This window comes from Schistocerca nitens, chromosome 1 (genome assembly GCF_023898315.1).
Source record: "Schistocerca nitens isolate TAMUIC-IGC-003100 chromosome 1, iqSchNite1.1, whole genome shotgun sequence".
Taxonomy (NCBI): Eukaryota; Metazoa; Arthropoda; class Insecta; order Orthoptera; family Acrididae; genus Schistocerca; species Schistocerca nitens.
Window position 1 is genome coordinate 395376099 of NC_064614.1, and position 17292 is coordinate 395393390.

Genomic DNA, 17292 nt, shown 5'->3' on the forward strand with positions numbered 1-17292 from the left:
ATACACTTGATCAAATATTTTCAGGAAATACTTCTAACATTTAAATTAATGTTAGATATTAACATATTTCTCTTTTTCAGGAAAGCATTTCTTTCTATTGCTGCTCTACATTTTGTATTCTCTTTCGTTCTGACAGTTCCAAGAATCTTTAACTTCCCCCTAATGTGATAAAATTAAAGGAAGATATGAAGGATTTATATATTCTTTATAGAGGCACCAAACAAGTACTTCCAATCTAAATACAAAGCCTGTGGAAAAACCTACAGTACACAGAACAGATGAGGCAATCCAGCAATGCTGGCAAAACAGCATGGATTATTGTAAACAAGGAAAGCAGGGGAAGTGACAATGCAGTGTATGATAATAAGAGGCAGTGAAAAACTGCTGAGTGACTCAAAGGAAGTATGTGAGGAATTCATAGATCAATTTAGTAAGGTGAGTAGGGAGGATGTGACTGACCCACCACATGCTAAATCCCAGTAATGTCAGTAATTCATTCTTCCTGAGGTGTGTTACAGAACACTTGAAAACAGATTTCAGCCTTTCACCTTTCACTTTGCAATCCTCAGTTACAGTTCCTGTCTCATTTGCTAGGGATTGAATTCTACTTTTCGTGCCACTAACAGCCTTTACACATGACCATTTCCATCAAATACATCCAGTGGCTGTGATGAAATCTTAGTCAAATTTCTGAGAGAATACAGTAATGAATTCATAAAGCCACTACAGCATTTAATAAACAGCACTTTCAGTCAGGGGTCATTTTCTGACTTGTTAAAAGTCACTGAAATAAGACTGGTGCATAAAAAGAGAATAACTACAGATTTCAAAATTATAGGCCTATTACATTGACATCACTACCTAGTACTTTGTTGGAAAGACTACTTCTTGATCACCTTGAATCATTTTTCTGCAAGTACAATCCACTAAATATCTCTCAGCATGGTTTCAGGAAGAACAAGTCTACAATAACAGCTGTTACTACATTTTTTCAAGCAGTATTGGATAAAATTGATGATGGAAATTTTTTTTACCTATCCAAGGCCTTTGACTGAGTAAATCATTCAATTCTTCTATATAAATTAGAAACTTATGGAGTCAAAGGAGTGGTATTAGATTTGTTAAGATCCTACCTTGCTGACAGCCTCATCACAGAATATCTCACTAAAAACAAATATTATGGACAAATAAACAATTTATTATTATTATTATTATTATTTTGGTTCCCAAGTAGCAAAACGTATCTACTACTTTCAGTAACTGTGCGGGAGATATCCAGCATTCCAAACAAAAAGCATTTCAGTAGGAGTCTACATTTATATGAACAGATTCTGTAGATAGCCTAGAGTGTTACTATAAAGGACAACACTGGTCGTAGAATGCACAAAAATCCTACTTATATAAATTGTTCCTCTGTCTTATAGAATTAAAAGGTCTAACCAAATACAAATTGAAGTAATACACTCTGTGTGAACTGGGAAAATATTGTTCATCTTGGAGTCTTCATAATTATGCAGAAAATTTGTGTGTGGAGGGCATTTCTGTTGAATTTGATGGATTTTTTTTTGCAATAGGGAGATAGATGGACAATTTATGAAAGCATGCTTAAGGAATCTGGATAAATTTTAATTTTTAAGTGGTAATCTATTTTATTATATTTACCTGTATAAGTAATTATATATGTAACAGTATTTTTAATCAGCTGTACCTGCCATTTGAATCAAGATGGAATAATTGCACTTTAACAACTTATTACATGTGTGATTAAGTTATGTAAACAAATGAATGGTGTAACGAGAAAATTAATTTTACACTTTTGAAGTGAGTCGATAGCAGACAAAACATTCATAGATTATGGAAAAGAACTGATATTTAAAATAATTAAAATACTTACTTTGTGGAGCTTCATATATCAAGATCTCAGAATCATGAGTGTAAATTAATTATCACTGTGGCAGTTAACCATTAACAAACACACAGATTGATACTTGTGCTAACAAGGTTAATGAACTGCCCACTTTCTTAACCCTGACACTGTGTGTCTAGCTGGCACAGTGTAGGTTCACACCTGTGTGTGTGTGTGTGTGTGTGTGTGTGTGTGTGTGTGTGTGTGTACTGGATTTCTTTTGAAAGCTAGTAAAGTTTTCATTCTTTTTTGTGTGTACCTGTTGATGACTCAAAAATTTGCTATTCAGTGAGTGATCTTCTTTAGTCCTAAATTATTTCTTAATCTACTGATATCTAAAAAGCATACACAAAACTTACAAGTAAGCTCATGGCAGATGATTTGTTTTCAAAGATGGAATTAGTAACTTAATGGAATGCCCTTGGTGACATATTCTGTTATTTACATTGTGTATTAGTGTACCAAAGAAATTTATTTTTTAATATTGTGTACAGGATATGGAGAATAAGGAATTAAATGCTTATTTATAGGGGAGAAATGTGTAAGGGAAGAGAACCCACAGAAATTTCTAAGAGCAATGTTCTTTATTAATGCTGCAACCACCTTTACACATGTCTGTCTGAGCAGTGAAGTATTCAATGAAACATACTGTATTTACCCGATTATAACTTGAATGTAAGATGACCCCCCCCCCCCTTTATTAGGCTCTTTGAGAAAAATTTATTTTTAACATATTCTGACTAACCAAAATTACAAACTTTCTTTGGTTAAACAGTTAAAGTTCTCTTCTTTTTTTTTTCTTTTAGCGAATTTCGCTTCATCATCTGCTCGCTGCTCTCTCATTGGCTGTGTAGAACCAATAGCCGACACACCCTCAATTGTTCCCTTCACCATATGGTGAGTGTCAACAAGAATGCTTCACGATACATGTAAGTACGCCACTGTCCCCAATCTAGAGTTTTAGCATACCCTGCAGAAATGTATGCTATTGTTGAGTATTTGTCTAACTTTGAAGTCAATTCGATTCCAAATCCAAATGGATTCACGCAAACTGCTGGTTAAACATGGTACATGTTCATCAAAGTATGCACTGTATGCATGGTTGGCAACATGACGTAATTTCTGCTCGCTCACAGTCGTGACTGTTTCACTGAGCTCTTCCATTCAATACTCCACAGCACTGTTCTTGACCAACAGCGAAATATGGACGTCAGTATATTCCATGGTGCAGGTCATATGCAACAACAGCAACAAATACAAAAATAAAAGATCACAACATGATTCAGTCCAATCTCAAACCTATGATGCAGAAATGTCTGCTGATACTATCTCCAAAATGGGTCTTTCTATTGTAATTTCTTCTTACAATACCAACTGCGGTCAGTTTAATGCGATTTATTTTGTATTTAGACATTTAATTCTGGATTAATTTTGTTTCTCTTCTCGTTTAATGTCATCCGCTTGTTCCAAAGCTGGTAATGTTTTTTCGCAGTATTCTAATACGTGAACAGCGACAGAATTTCTCATTTTCAACCCAAGTGGCAAATCATTACAGTTTCTTGTAAACAAATAAAACGCTGACTTGGGTTTAGAATCGAGTAATGGGTTTTGAAGGAGAAGATTTTTGCCTTTGAATGTTACCTTTAGTTAAAAAGCAGCATAAATGTATGTATAAGGTATCCATATGTATGAGAACTTTTATTACAAACCTGTTCAAATACAACAGAAGCTTGTAAGTTGATAGAATTTAATGTCATTTCCTCTGGTGTTCCACAAAACTGTCAATTTTTAAGCAGAGCATTAAATTGTTATAGTCACTGGTCCATAGACTCTTGCATGTCCCTTGCCCCAGTGCCACTAACAAATGTCATGTGATGGGTCAAGCAAGGTCAATATTTAATTGAGGGCTTCAACGTATTGGGAAATCTTGAGCCTATTTGCATGCAAGCACTTTTTGCTACACTCTACCACTCAGGATTGTACAATATAAATTTACATGAAACCTCAATAGCCATAGCTTCAATCTTTAAATGTAAGACAATCCCTATATTAATCTGTTAAACAGTATAAAAATGTTGATCTCTGCAGCAGCTGTGTAATCTTCCAACATGAGACGACCCTGTATTTTTTTAATGACGAATCTGGGAAAAAACCTCATCTTATAATTGGGTAAATATTGTAATTAGTTTTTTTCATAAATTTATTCGTGCTATAACTATATGTGTGATGCTTATGTTCTTCGAGGAGAGTGGGCAAGAGCAGCTGGTGAGTTGTAGGCCACTGCCTTATAGCAGTCAAGTGTACACTACTTTGAGATTTTCTACCATGTAGTACACACAGCTTATGGCAGATACAATTGCAAAATAGGCATTTAAGATGATTACCTCAATACCACGGACTTCTTCTTTAGGGGTTGTTTGAAGCACTATTGGGAATTCAGAGATTGGCTGAAAAACAATACGATAGCCTCCAGTCTCATGATCACCATTCCAGTATTCCTTTTCGATAACATCCCACTGAACCTGAACACTTGTTGTTGTAATAGGAACAACTTTTAGTCCATTTACTCCCCTGCTGGGAGCTGTAAGGGTAGTAATAAATACCAAAATTTTAGTGCATGTACTTTACAAATACTAGATATATTATATTTTCCACAAATATGTTAAAAGTGATGAAAACATTTTATACATTAAGGTTTAGTTCTATATTAGGAACAAGTAACCAGCCCTGAAAATTTTTATCCGTTTTAAACTCATAAAGTAATTTCATTGTCACAGATTTGAGTTTCCAGGACTGCTCCCTTAGTTTTTTCTTCTTCTTTTAGTTAAAAGAAAATTCAGCAAAGTATTTCACTACCCTAAACTAATATACAAATGGCCTTCTCCCCCACCCAAACTGTGTTACAATTTAATGCATAATCTGCACAAATCAGCAACTTACCAGCACTGATTACCATCTGGACATATCAGAGGAACTGATTTGTTACCATAAAGTGCATTACCAGGAATTAAACTATCTCGAGACTTATCCCCTGGTGCAGGAACATAAGAAATCTCAATAATTTTAACATGATAAAATCCATGATTCATAAATGAGAAAAAAAAATGTAAGAGGAAAACATTATATTTAGCACCTATAAGAATATAATGTCAACAATACTATAGTTTCAATAGTTTAAGAGGTGAAATGGAGTCTGTGAACATAATAAAATAAACTTGTAGATAAATAAATAGAGTTTTGTGAACTAATAAAATACATCTCAACTCTCTCTTCTCCCCTCTCCATGAAAAGGGGCGGGGGGGGGGGGACATTCTTGCCTTGTGTTAGCATAATTACATAGCTCTGGCTGATTCATCTCTCTTCTAACAAACTTTATCTTTCCCTGTCTCAGATCTTAATGAACTAGTTCCAGAAACTCAGGGTTGTTCTCCCTCTTCTCATTATACTGCCAGATCAACTACAGCATATTTTCTTCTTCTTCAAAATTTACTCACTTTATTAATATTTTGCAATACCGAAAAAGATACATACCTGCCGGAAGTGTTCTAACTGTTGTCGATTCAGCACTCCATCCACTTGGGCCTATGTCATTAGTTGCTTGAATTCTAAATCGATATGTTGTGAATGGCTTAAGATTTTTGACTGTGTAGGAATTAACTTGTGGATCAACTCTTTCAGGAACTGTTTGCCATGGACCAGATCCTTCAGCCTGCTGAATAGAGTAATACCTATAAAAAACAAGAATGGGCATCAGTCAAAAAGACAAGTGAAAAACACGTACACATGGAAGTTCACTGAGAAGCTGCATTCTATTTGTATGATTTGTTTAAGCATAAGATACCTCTTCTGAAAATCACACTATTTATTATGCCACCTCCTTCCTGTGATGTACTGGCATGGTTTCTAAAGTCTCAGAATACTGAAGTAGCCAATTCTGATATAAATGGAAATGCACTATGTAAAGAAAACAATTACACTAGATAACAAAATAAAACAGTGTGGCATACAGCAGGGGTTGGGATGGGTAAAAAGGTGGGGTGGGGTGGGGGTGGGGGGGGGGGGGGTAGTGGAGCTGGAAAGAAGAGACAGCAGATTTGGTAGCTTTAAGCACATATGAGACATAGTATACAGAAAAATGTGGTGTTAAAAACTCTTGTGTTTTATATCTGTTAATGATAAAATAGAGTTGTCAGTTTCAGCAATCAGTTCTCTAGAATACCCGATCTCAACCTTCATGTACAGTTTAAGTATTATGAAGACGGTATCGTTACATCAGACAAAGCAACATCCTTCATGAAATCTTTCGACTAAAAATGTTCCAGATGTAATAGTAAAATATAAATGAAGTTAGTTAATACATTTTCTTGTGAGTTCAGTAACATATTGAGTTACTCATGTAACTAGTCATTTGTCACAGCATGTTTTCCAGTTGGCAGAAACATGCAAAAGTTGAGCCTCTGGTAGAAGAAAAGATTCTCCAAAACTTTCGAAAATATTGTATGTGTGCTTGTGACATGATCCAATTCATGATAATTTCCTCAACATGGAACTAATTAGTGAACTATGTATCTCCCAGCACAAAACAATTCAAACAGTGAACAAAAAATTATGCAGAATCTGAGAAATTGATTAATTCCATGTTCAATAACCAAATAAGAAATTGGTACAAATTGTATGTAACAAAATGGGAGCCCCCTGAACTTCCAAGAAAAATTATACATTCTCGCAGCCTGTTCTTTTTCACACACACACTTAAGAAATCAGAAAAATTTGTTTTAAAGTCTGCAGAATACTGAAGAAGGCAATTCTGATAAAAATAGAAATGCACTATATAAAGAAAACAGTCATGCTAGGCAACAAAGTAAAACAGTGTGGTATCTAGTGACTGGGTTTTGGGATGGGAGGGGACAGGGGGAGGGGATACCATGTTCGCTATTTACAGCATTACATGGACTAACCTGCTTGCCGTTGTTATTTATCTGTGTACATAAAAGGCAATGTCCTGACTCAAAGGTGATATAGGGGATAAAAGGTTTTTTGAAAATATTCACTATTACACCAATTTTGAAGTGAGACATACAAAAATTGGTATTTGATTTCTCTGTCAGAAACAAACAAATACATGTTTCAGCATTTTTGGAAATTTAAATACTATAGGTGTGAAATAGTGGGTGGAAGTTTTTTTTTTTTAATAAATCATTATTAAAGGAGTATTAAAGTATTTTTAAAGCTGTATTTATGAAAACTGGTATTTCATTTCTCAGTTGCAAATAAAAATAAATCGTCTTTCAGCATTTTTGGAAATTCAGTTTTTGAGACAGTGAAATAGGGGATGAAATGTCTAGTGAAATATTTCTTTATGAAAGCATTTTTAAAGCTAAATCTGTGACAAACTGAATTTGGCTTCTTATTTGAAATTAAAAAAAAACTGTTTTTCACTGTTTTTGGAAATTCAAATAAGAGATGAAAGCTTTTATAAAATATTTCATTATGTAACCATTTTTGTAGCTAAATCCATGAAAATTGGTAATTCACTTCTCAGTTAGATATTAAAAAAAAATGTGTGTTAGGGGATGAAAGTTTCTATGAAAATATCACGGCAAGAACGCAAAAGGCATGATTAATAAAAACTTTGGACTCCAGCTACCAGAAACACTTTTTGGTTGAAATACGTGATTCTAAAGCCTTAACTACCATGAAAAATTTCGTACAACATAAAAATTTGATTATAAAAGGAAAAGAAAGAAAAACTGGGAAGACCATTTACTCTTTGCGAGTGAAGCATCAGGCACTAAGCTGGTCATAAATAAGTGAGGGGTCTTTACAAATAAGGGAAGCATAAAACCATAGGGTGACAGAGTTTTCTCTTTTACACATTACAGCAGATACTTGGATGCAACAAATGTTGGTCTGATACTGCTTCTGGAGTGTTTTTGAGAACTCTCAAGGTTCAAAGATTCACAAGCCTGTTGCATACCACAAAAGAGCACCAATCATTGAGCCACAGTTGTGTTTGCGCAATTAGCTAAGTAGAAGACTATAAATCTGCATGTACTACATTTGAATTGCACCACTTTCTCCAGCATCTCCTATACTTACCACTAATCTTCCACAGAACACTGCAAACAATGTTTCTTCAAAAAGGAACAATAATAATAGTAATTATAATCATTGCAGTACGTCCTTGGTGAGATATAAGTAAGGAACCATGACGAAATGATCATATTTTTTTTATACATTCATGTACAAATAACAAATATGGAGTATGTTATTTAAAGCCAGGTTTGGCTCAGCATGACTTCACATCAAAATGTGTGCAAATGTATCAATAAATAAACAATTATTTCATCATGATTCCTTATTATATACTGTCATAGGTCTGGGAAACTGAGAATGGTCATCAAGAGAGTGGAGTGCTGACACCATGCCCCTCCATATTGCTTCTGAGTGACACCACTGGCAGAGGGTGACAGGGCGGCTGGTACTGAATAGCCTGTCACAGACAGTATGTGCAGCTGGTATACCTCAGCATGAATGTACCACAATGATTACCCTTAACTTCACTTTTCCATTCCAAATAAACATCATTTGTTGTAGCATAATACGTGTTTGGTGGAAGATTAGGATGGAGATTAAATAAAAAAAAGGGTGGCATATAAATCAGGTGATGCTGTGGGAATTAAGATTGGAAAATGAGACACTTAAAGTAGTAGATGAATTTGGCTATTTGGGGAGCAAAATAACTGATAATGGTTGAAGTAGAGAGGACACAAAATGCAGACTGGGAATGGCAAAGAAAGTGTTCCTGAAGAAGAGAAAATTGTTAATATCGAGAGTACATTTAAGTGTCAGGAAGTCTTTTCTGAAAGTATTTGGATGAAGTGTAGCCCTGTAGGGAAGTGAAACACGGACGATAAATAGTTTAGACAAGAAGAGAATAGAAGCTTTTGAAATGTGATGCTACAGAAGAATGCTGAAGATTAGATGGGTAGATCATGTAACCAATGTGGAGGTACTGAATAGAATTGGGGAGAAGATAAATTTGTGCACAACTTGATTAGAAGAAGGGATCGGCTAGTAGGACATGCTCTGAGGCATCAAGGGATCACCAATTTAGTACTGGAGGGCAGTGTGGATGGTAAAAATTGTAGAGGGAGACCAAGAGATGAATACATTAAGCAGATTCAGAAGGATGTAGGTTGCAGAAGGTACTTGGAGATGACAAAGCTTGCACAGGATAGAGTAGTGTGGAGAGCTGCATCAAACCAGTCTCTGGACTGAAGACCGCAACAAGTTAGATCCAGTACAAGCAGTCTTCTAGCCTGTTGCCATAAGTGGATGCACTAAGCCCTCTGTTCAACAGCTGACTCTCTCATATAACATTCAAGAGGCTTGCAAAACTTGGGACTTCAGTAGCTTGAAAATGCTTGACAAGTGAATCATACTAGAGTAGCAGTTGTTACACATAGGTATATATTACAATCATGCAAAATATGAAATAGGCTGCACTGAAATTTGTGTTAACAGTTCACGCACTGCACATTTAAGGGTGTATATTTTTTACTTTTTAAAGCTGAAGTTTTAAAGAGTAAATGCTCTTCTCAATATGTTTCTAACAGTTAACATGTAGATAAATATCCAAATAAACAGGTGTAAAAATGGTTACAAAAAGTTACTGGCAAAAACAGTTGTTAGAAATAACGGCTTTTTGGATTAATAAGTTGTTCTTGTCATCAAAAAACTAGCTCATATGTTAACTGTGTAAAGTTATCTTTAGAGAAATAGCAGGTACTCATGTAGCTCCCCCCCCCCCCCCTCGCCCCCGGAAATTGTCTCAGCAACTAGACACTTTGTTTAATTCTATTACTGAGAATAATGCTTTCCTGCACTTGTACACTGCCGAAAACTGATGTTGCACAGATGGAACATAATTGTGTATATGAGGATAAATCTCAACCTACCAAATAAGTCATGAGAAAAACGATACAAAAATGGTAAGTTTAGCAGGGCATCATTCTTCACTAAGTGCCTGGCACCTCTCCTATTACTTGATGAATAGTGAGCTGGTCTCATATATGTAATCACAGAGTGACCATTGGAAACATGCATGTCGGAAATAATTAGCAGAGATAGGGAAATAAACAAATATACCAGGGAGCAGACATGAGCAGGCAGGAAGTAATTATGACACCCACGAAAAATAAAACAGATGGGCAGGGCACTTAGCTACAGGAATGGATAGTACATTGATTAAGAAAGTTCCTTGGTGGTTCCCAAAACACAAAAAAAGACTGAGATGATATAATGAGAGGTACGAAAAAACCCACAGGTTGAGCACAGATGATTATCAATGAGGACTGTAATGCATGAATGCCTAATGGCTGGGAATGACATGGAATGATGATGATGACACACATAGATACATATTGTTATGTGTCAAAATTCTAAGTAAACGTAATAATTACCTCAAAGGTGCAAATCCATCTCTGCCTGGTGTCCAACTGAATGTTATCTGTTCACTTTGCACTTGACTGCGGCTTATCTGTGGTACAGATGGAGGCTGTGGTCTTTCTCGGTTGTTTGTTGTGAAGACAAGAGCAAATGCTGTTTTCCCCCAACCCAGTCGGGTTTGTGCTGTTACGGAAAACAGGTAATACTTCTCTGGGAGTAGCTCCGTTGCACTGCAATTAAAAAGGATTCATTAAAATTTTGTACAATGAGCTGTAACCAACCACAAGAGATGTGTAACTGAACCATAGTAGACTATTTCGGTATTGTAATGTAAATTATTTGCCAAATTATGCAATAAACTACAAAAAAACTGTTGAAGTTTGATATTAATTTTCTGCACTGCAGCCTAGTTTCAATCCTTAAGCTCACCCACTAAGCTCTGCAATACCATCCACTATGACAGCCATATGCTTGTTCATTTTAGTTGAATGTATGTAACTGTACAATGTATTTAACTAAAATGATCAAACGTATGGCTTTCATAATGGATGGTACTGCACAGCTTTAGTAGATGATTTTATATTACTCAAAATTAGTCATCAAGAAAATTAATACTGTAACTTTAACAGTTTTTTTGCAGTTTCTTGGATAATTTGGTAAATCACACAGTTGCTGACATCCGGTCTTCCAGAATCCTGTAAGTTAGTAAATATTTGTTTCAGACCAGTCATCCTTCATCAACATTTAAAGCTTTTTCTTGACAAATCAAATGTGATAAAATTATTACTATTTCATCAAGACTAATTTATATAGCTTCTTACTTACCGATATGTTCTGTCAGAAGGAGGAAATTCCCTTGATAAGTTATCCTTTGTCTCATCAGAGAGGCGGTAAGTAACTTGGTAAGCTAGTATATCTCCATTAGGTTCTTCTGGGACATCCCATATTATACGTGCAGTTGTGACTGACACATCAGGAAATGATACATTTGATGGGGCACCAGGTGCTATGAAAAATGAAATAAATGCAAAAGTGAATAAATGCAAATGGAAGCTTTGATGTACACAGTATAAAGTTTGTTCATAAAATTATGAATTAGGCTCTGTTTTCTTCATTGATAAAGTTCATGACACATGATTTCATATTAAGAAAATAAAATTCTTACTAACAACAGAAAAATGCAAATGAAGCTCAGTAATTACCACCATTCTTCAATAAGTTCTATAAATAATTTCTATAAACAGACATTTTTGCTATAATAACTTAATATAACGTGTAAGGTGAGATTTGTAGCATGGAGCAGCACTGTAAGTTAGCATGTTGCATGCTGTATGTTCAGATGATTGGCAGTTACACATGTACCATGAACAAAAATAAAATTTGTGGATTGTGACTTGTAATTAATCAACAGTTCCTGCTCTCACAACCTTACAGATTCTTGCTGCCATCTTCTATGGTCATGGGGAGGACAGCAGGGAGCCGGTCTGTGACAACAATAGTTATAGGGATGCACACTCTGATATTGTCATTACATGTTTTTGATTAACAACTACAGGACAGGTATTGCATCAAAAACAGTAAACCTCATAAAACACAATAAATTAAAAGTGAAAAAAAAAATATTTTCGTAAGAGGTGAATGTTGGTTATACCATAATCCATGCTCTTGTTTCAGACTGTGATTACATTATCCCACTACTGAGAGTAATAATGCAGCAAGGAATAAGATTAAATGACTGGCATTGAGATCAGGTCATTCCATCACCAGCCCATCAACTCAGATGAGGTGCAAACAGAATAGGCTGCCTGCCACATAACCCTATTGCATGTGTTCTGCATGTGCACGGGCAACTTGGCCACCCCACATGCACCTGGCCAGTACAGTACAATTGCATAGGCTGATGAACTGTGATTTAATAACAAAAATTAACAAAATGCTAAGGAAATAAGAGACTGTTACACTCTCAATTCAAAAAAGAATACAAAACTGTTGATAGGCAAAAGTTGGTAGCGGCTATAAAAAGGTGGTTGATCAAAACGTACAATAATGTTTACCAACATATGATAGCGAAAGACTTTCCTAAGAACCTGAGAAATATCTGGCCCTATGTAAAATCACTAAGTGAGTCGAAAGCTCCTATTCAGTTATTTGTTGACCAGTCTGGTATTGCAATAGAAGACAGTAAAAAGAATGCTAATGTTTTAAAATTCTGTGTTTGAAAAATCATTCACGGAGGAGGATCATACAGGTGTACTATTGCCTGACCATCACACAGACTACGGCATGGAGGACATAGAGAGAGAGGCATCCCTGGCACTGAGAAGCAACTGAAAAAGACAAAAGGAAATAAGCTGCCATGTCTGGAGGAATCACAATTTGGTTTTACGGAGAGTTCGGCATTGGTCCATTACTTAGTTTGTATTTATTGCTAACATCTCACTCAGTGCAAAGTCCCAAGCACATATAAGAAGTGTAAAAGAATGGACCTGCAAAACTGTAGACTTATATCCTTACTGTCAGTTTGCTGCAGAATTCTTAATCATATTCTAAATTTGAAAAAAAAAAAAAAAACTTGGGATAGAGAAAACTTCTGTTCTCAGATCACAACAGATTTAGAAAGCATTGCTCATGCAAGCCTCAGCCTGCCCTTTTGTCACACAATATCCTCCAAAACACAGATGGAGGGCAACAGGCAGATTTCAAAGTCTCCAAGAGTTATGGACTGCATTCTACACAGAGCCTCAATGAAGACTGTTAACATAGGTCAGAGCAAATGGAATAGGTTCTCAAATATGTGAGTGGTTCGAAGACTTTGTAACTACTAGAACCCAGCATGTTGTCCTGGATGGCAAGTGTTCATCAGAGACAAGGGTATCATCAGGAGTTCTCCAGGGAAATGTGATAGAACCACTCTCATCCTCACTATGCATAACAGTCTGACAGATAGGGTGAGCAACAATTTGCAACTGTTTGCTGCTGATGCTGTAGTTTATGGATAAATGTCATTATTGATGAACCGTAGGAAGGTACAGCATGTCTTAGACTGAACTTCTATTTGGTGTGAGGGATGGCAACCATTTTAATAGTATTAGGTGCAACAAAATATTGTAATTCAATAACCCGAACATAGATTCAGAATGAAAAAATCCTCAATGATAATCCTATGAAAGGAAAGGGCTAATATGAAACATGATCTTTATGGTGTTGTGAAGTGCATAAGAAAGTAGATGCTGAAAGGAAAGGGCTAGGATGAAATATGTTAATAATGTAAGCCATATGGTGTTGTTCAGTGCGTAAGAAAGCAGAACAAAGGTGGAGTCAAATGCAGATGAGTAGGAAAAACAAACTTTTAATGTTTCAGAACAGTATTAGTGGCGTGCTGTTTTGACAAATTAAATAGCTAAGCATATTGGTGCAAAGCCATTTGACATGGAATGAGCACGTAAGGTCCATTATAGGGAAGGCAAATGGTTATCTTCAGTTTATTGGGGGAATTCTAGCTCATCTATAAAGGAAACTGTGTACAAGGTGTGTTCAAAAAGTACATCTACATCTACATATATACTCTGCTAGCCACCAAGTGGTGTGAGGTGGAGCGCACTATTCATGCCAAAGTCAGATTTCCCCTCCTCTGTACCACTCGCGGATCGCGCGAGGGAAAAACGACTCCCTGAATGCCTCAGTACGAGCTCTAATTTCCCTTATCTTTAAATGCTGATCATTGCGCAATTTGAAAGTTGGTGATAATAATATATGCTCTTAATCATCGGCAAAGATCGGATTTTGGAATTTAGTGAGCAGGAGCAGCCCCTTCCGTTTAGCGTGTCGTCTATCTGCAAGTGCGTCCCACTTTAAACCTTCTATGAGATTTGTAACACTCTCGTGATGGTTAAATGTACCAGTCATCTTGCCACTCTTCTTTGGACCTTCTCAATCTCATGAATCATACCAAACTGGTAAGGGTTCCATACAGATGAACAATACTCTAAGACTGGATGAACTAAAGTATTGGAAGCAGTACTTACAATATAGTATGGTGAATTTATTATTTATGAAAAAATATTTATTTATTAATCAATATTCATGTTGTTTCCTTTAAAGTTATCCCTCTCAGATACAATGCACTTGTGCCAACGCTTCTCCCAATCCTTGAAGTTCTCCTCGTAAGCAATTTTTGGTACAGCCTTGAGCACTTCCAGCAATGCAGGTTTTATTTCCTCAATTGTTGAAAATCTTTGTCCTTTCATAGGTCTCTTCAATTTTGGGAACAGGAAGAAGTCGCCGGGGGCCAAATCCAGTGAATATGGTGGCTGAGGCATGATTTACGTGTTGTTTTTGGCCAAAAACTCTCTCACAAGCAATGATGAATGAGCAGGTTCATTGTCATGATGCAAAAGCCATGAATTGTTTTTCCACAGTTCCGGATGCTTTTTGCTTGCAAAAGACACATAACATCAAAGTAATGCTCCTTATTCACCATACGACCTTGAGGCAAAAATTAATGATGCACTACGCCACAGTAATTGGCTCTCTGGGATGCTTCCATTGGGATGATTGGCCTTTGGTTTCAATGTCATAACCATGAACCCGTGTTTCTTCACCAGTTATAACCTTTTTGAGCAAATCAGGATCATCACTGACGTCACTCAAGAGCTCCTGAGCAATGCTCATGTGACAGTTCTTCTGATCAGAATTGAGAAGTTTTGGAACAAACTTCACTGACACACATCTCATACCAAAAAATCCAAAAAAATTGCATGATACGAGTCATGGCATCTTCTCGGACATTTTGGAAGAGCTTGTACCAATTGCAAACATTTTTTTTTTACTTAGAGCAGACTCATCATATGGCACTGTCAACATTTCAAGTGTTTTAGAGTGCTTGATTATATTTTTCACACAAAATTTGATGCAAGTTCTTTACTCGATTTTTTATAATAATTAAAAATCGCTGAGCACACTAAAACACTTCCAACTTTTCTGTCTGTCAAAAACAAACGAAGTATGCTGTACACTTGAAACTGTGAAAGTATCGAGACATGTCTACCAACATAACAAAAAAAATCCATAATCAAATTACGTTGCCGCGCAATTTGAAGAGTCACCTTACTTTTTGAACAGCCCTTATATATCGTATTTGTGTGACCAATTCTTGAGCACTGCTCACGTTTTCGATCCCCATCAGGTCACATTAAGGGAAGACATCAAAGCACTTCAAAAGGTGTTATGTTAGATTTGTTAGTGGTAGGTTTGATCAACATGTATTACATAGATGGTCCACCAACTGAAATGGGAATTTCTGAAGGCAAGATGATGCTGTTTTCCCAAAAGATGACACTGTATTTGCAAAACACTTCTGAGAAAGTTTAGAGAGCCAATATCTGAGACTGACTGCAGAAGAACTCTACAGTCACCAATGTACATGTTACATAAGTACCATAAAGACAAGATAAGAGAAATTTAAGTGTTTACAGTGGCATGTAAACAGTTATTTTTCTCTCACTCCACAAGTGAAAAGAACAGCAAAGGAAATGACTAGCAGGGGTACAAGGTACCCCCTCCCCACAATGCACTATATAATAGCTTAACATCTATTAATGTAGATGTACATGGGGGTCTGGCTACTTGATTGCCTGCACATCAGCTGTTAGCGAACACCTGCCCTCTGCTGTCCATAGGCAGGCACTTTAGCTGGAACAGCCTGATTTAGATGAATATTCTTGTGGATCTGTATTATCTATCTAAAAACAGTCGTCAACGAAATATGATTTTTGCCTGTGGTCACATACAAAATAAAACTTAAGTGACATCAATAAATTCTGCAAGGGGCATATCAGCACAGGGTACTCTACAAAACAGAATCTAGTTACTCCACAAAGCAGGGAGATATGGCTTTCATTGCAGCTTTTAAAACTAATTTTGTTATGTCAGCTGGACCCTGAATGCAGCAGAGTAAAGTTTAGCAGCTCCAAACGTGAATTACCAAGAGAGCACCTTATTCACGGCAAACTGTTCAAATTAAACATGGAGGTTTTAATATCAAAACATTATAACACCTATGATCAGTAACACAACCATAACCCTCTGTGCAGCTTCAACTACTTATCAGGCCCAGAATTGAGGAAAATTCTAACCACCATCCTTCCTATACTTGCCAAAGTGGTACTCCATCTTCCACACAATCCTTGCAATATCCTAGTTCATCTTAATGCCACAGGCCCTCCCAACCCCTTGCCACGTAGTTCACACACAGCCATGTGGAAGATCCCAATGTAAGACCTGTCTGATACACCCACATGCTACTCCAATCCTGCCACAGGCTTGTACTACCCTATCAGAGCCATGGCCACATGTGAAAGCATTCATGTTATATACCAGGTTTGAATGACCACCAACCAGCTGTCTATCCAAATGAATGGCCACCACCAAATTGAACCACGAGCAGAGTTGATCAGTCAGTGGCAAAACACACTGCTGAATAGAACATGCTTAATTCCATTGGCTGCCTCACAACAACAAGGAGATATCCTTGCACCACATTGTTCAATTCCATAATACTCCTGTCCACATTCCCCATTACCCCCTGCTCCCACACACCTCCACAGCAACCCCATGACCCTAACTTCATTCATCCTGCACCTACACCTCCTTCTCTAGTCCACTCCTCCATGTCATTGTGCGCTACCGGAATAAGCTCACCAGTGCCACATTCCTAGCATGTGTGTGTCAGCTGCCTCTCCCCCACAGCCATCATTCACCCTACTCCAACTCTAATTCCCACTCCCTGCCTTCTTTCTCCCCTTGGTCACTCCCCAAACATGCCATCTCACACCTGTTGAGCTGCAATGCTGCCACAATCAGGGCAATTTGGTCCTCCAAGAGTGTGTCCATGTCCGCATCTGCGTCCATGTCAGTGTGAGTGTGAGTGTGAGTGT

At 36.8% G+C, this 17292-nt stretch overlaps 1 protein-coding gene across 1 annotated transcript in view; it reads right to left on the reverse strand.

The window, feature by feature from the left end:
* The window catches only part of LOC126249469 (protein sidekick), a 452637-nt gene that overhangs the window by 53021 nt on the left and 382324 nt on the right, over window positions 1-17292 (reverse strand). Inside the window, exons 24-27 of the mRNA XM_049951126.1 lie at window positions 11183-11363; window positions 10372-10587; window positions 5438-5634; window positions 4291-4487 (exon numbers count right to left, since the gene is read on the reverse strand). Of these exons, the coding sequence (XP_049807083.1) occupies window positions 4291-4487; window positions 5438-5634; window positions 10372-10587; window positions 11183-11363 (791 nt within the window). The remainder of the gene's footprint in view (window positions 1-4290; window positions 4488-5437; window positions 5635-10371; window positions 10588-11182; window positions 11364-17292) is intronic.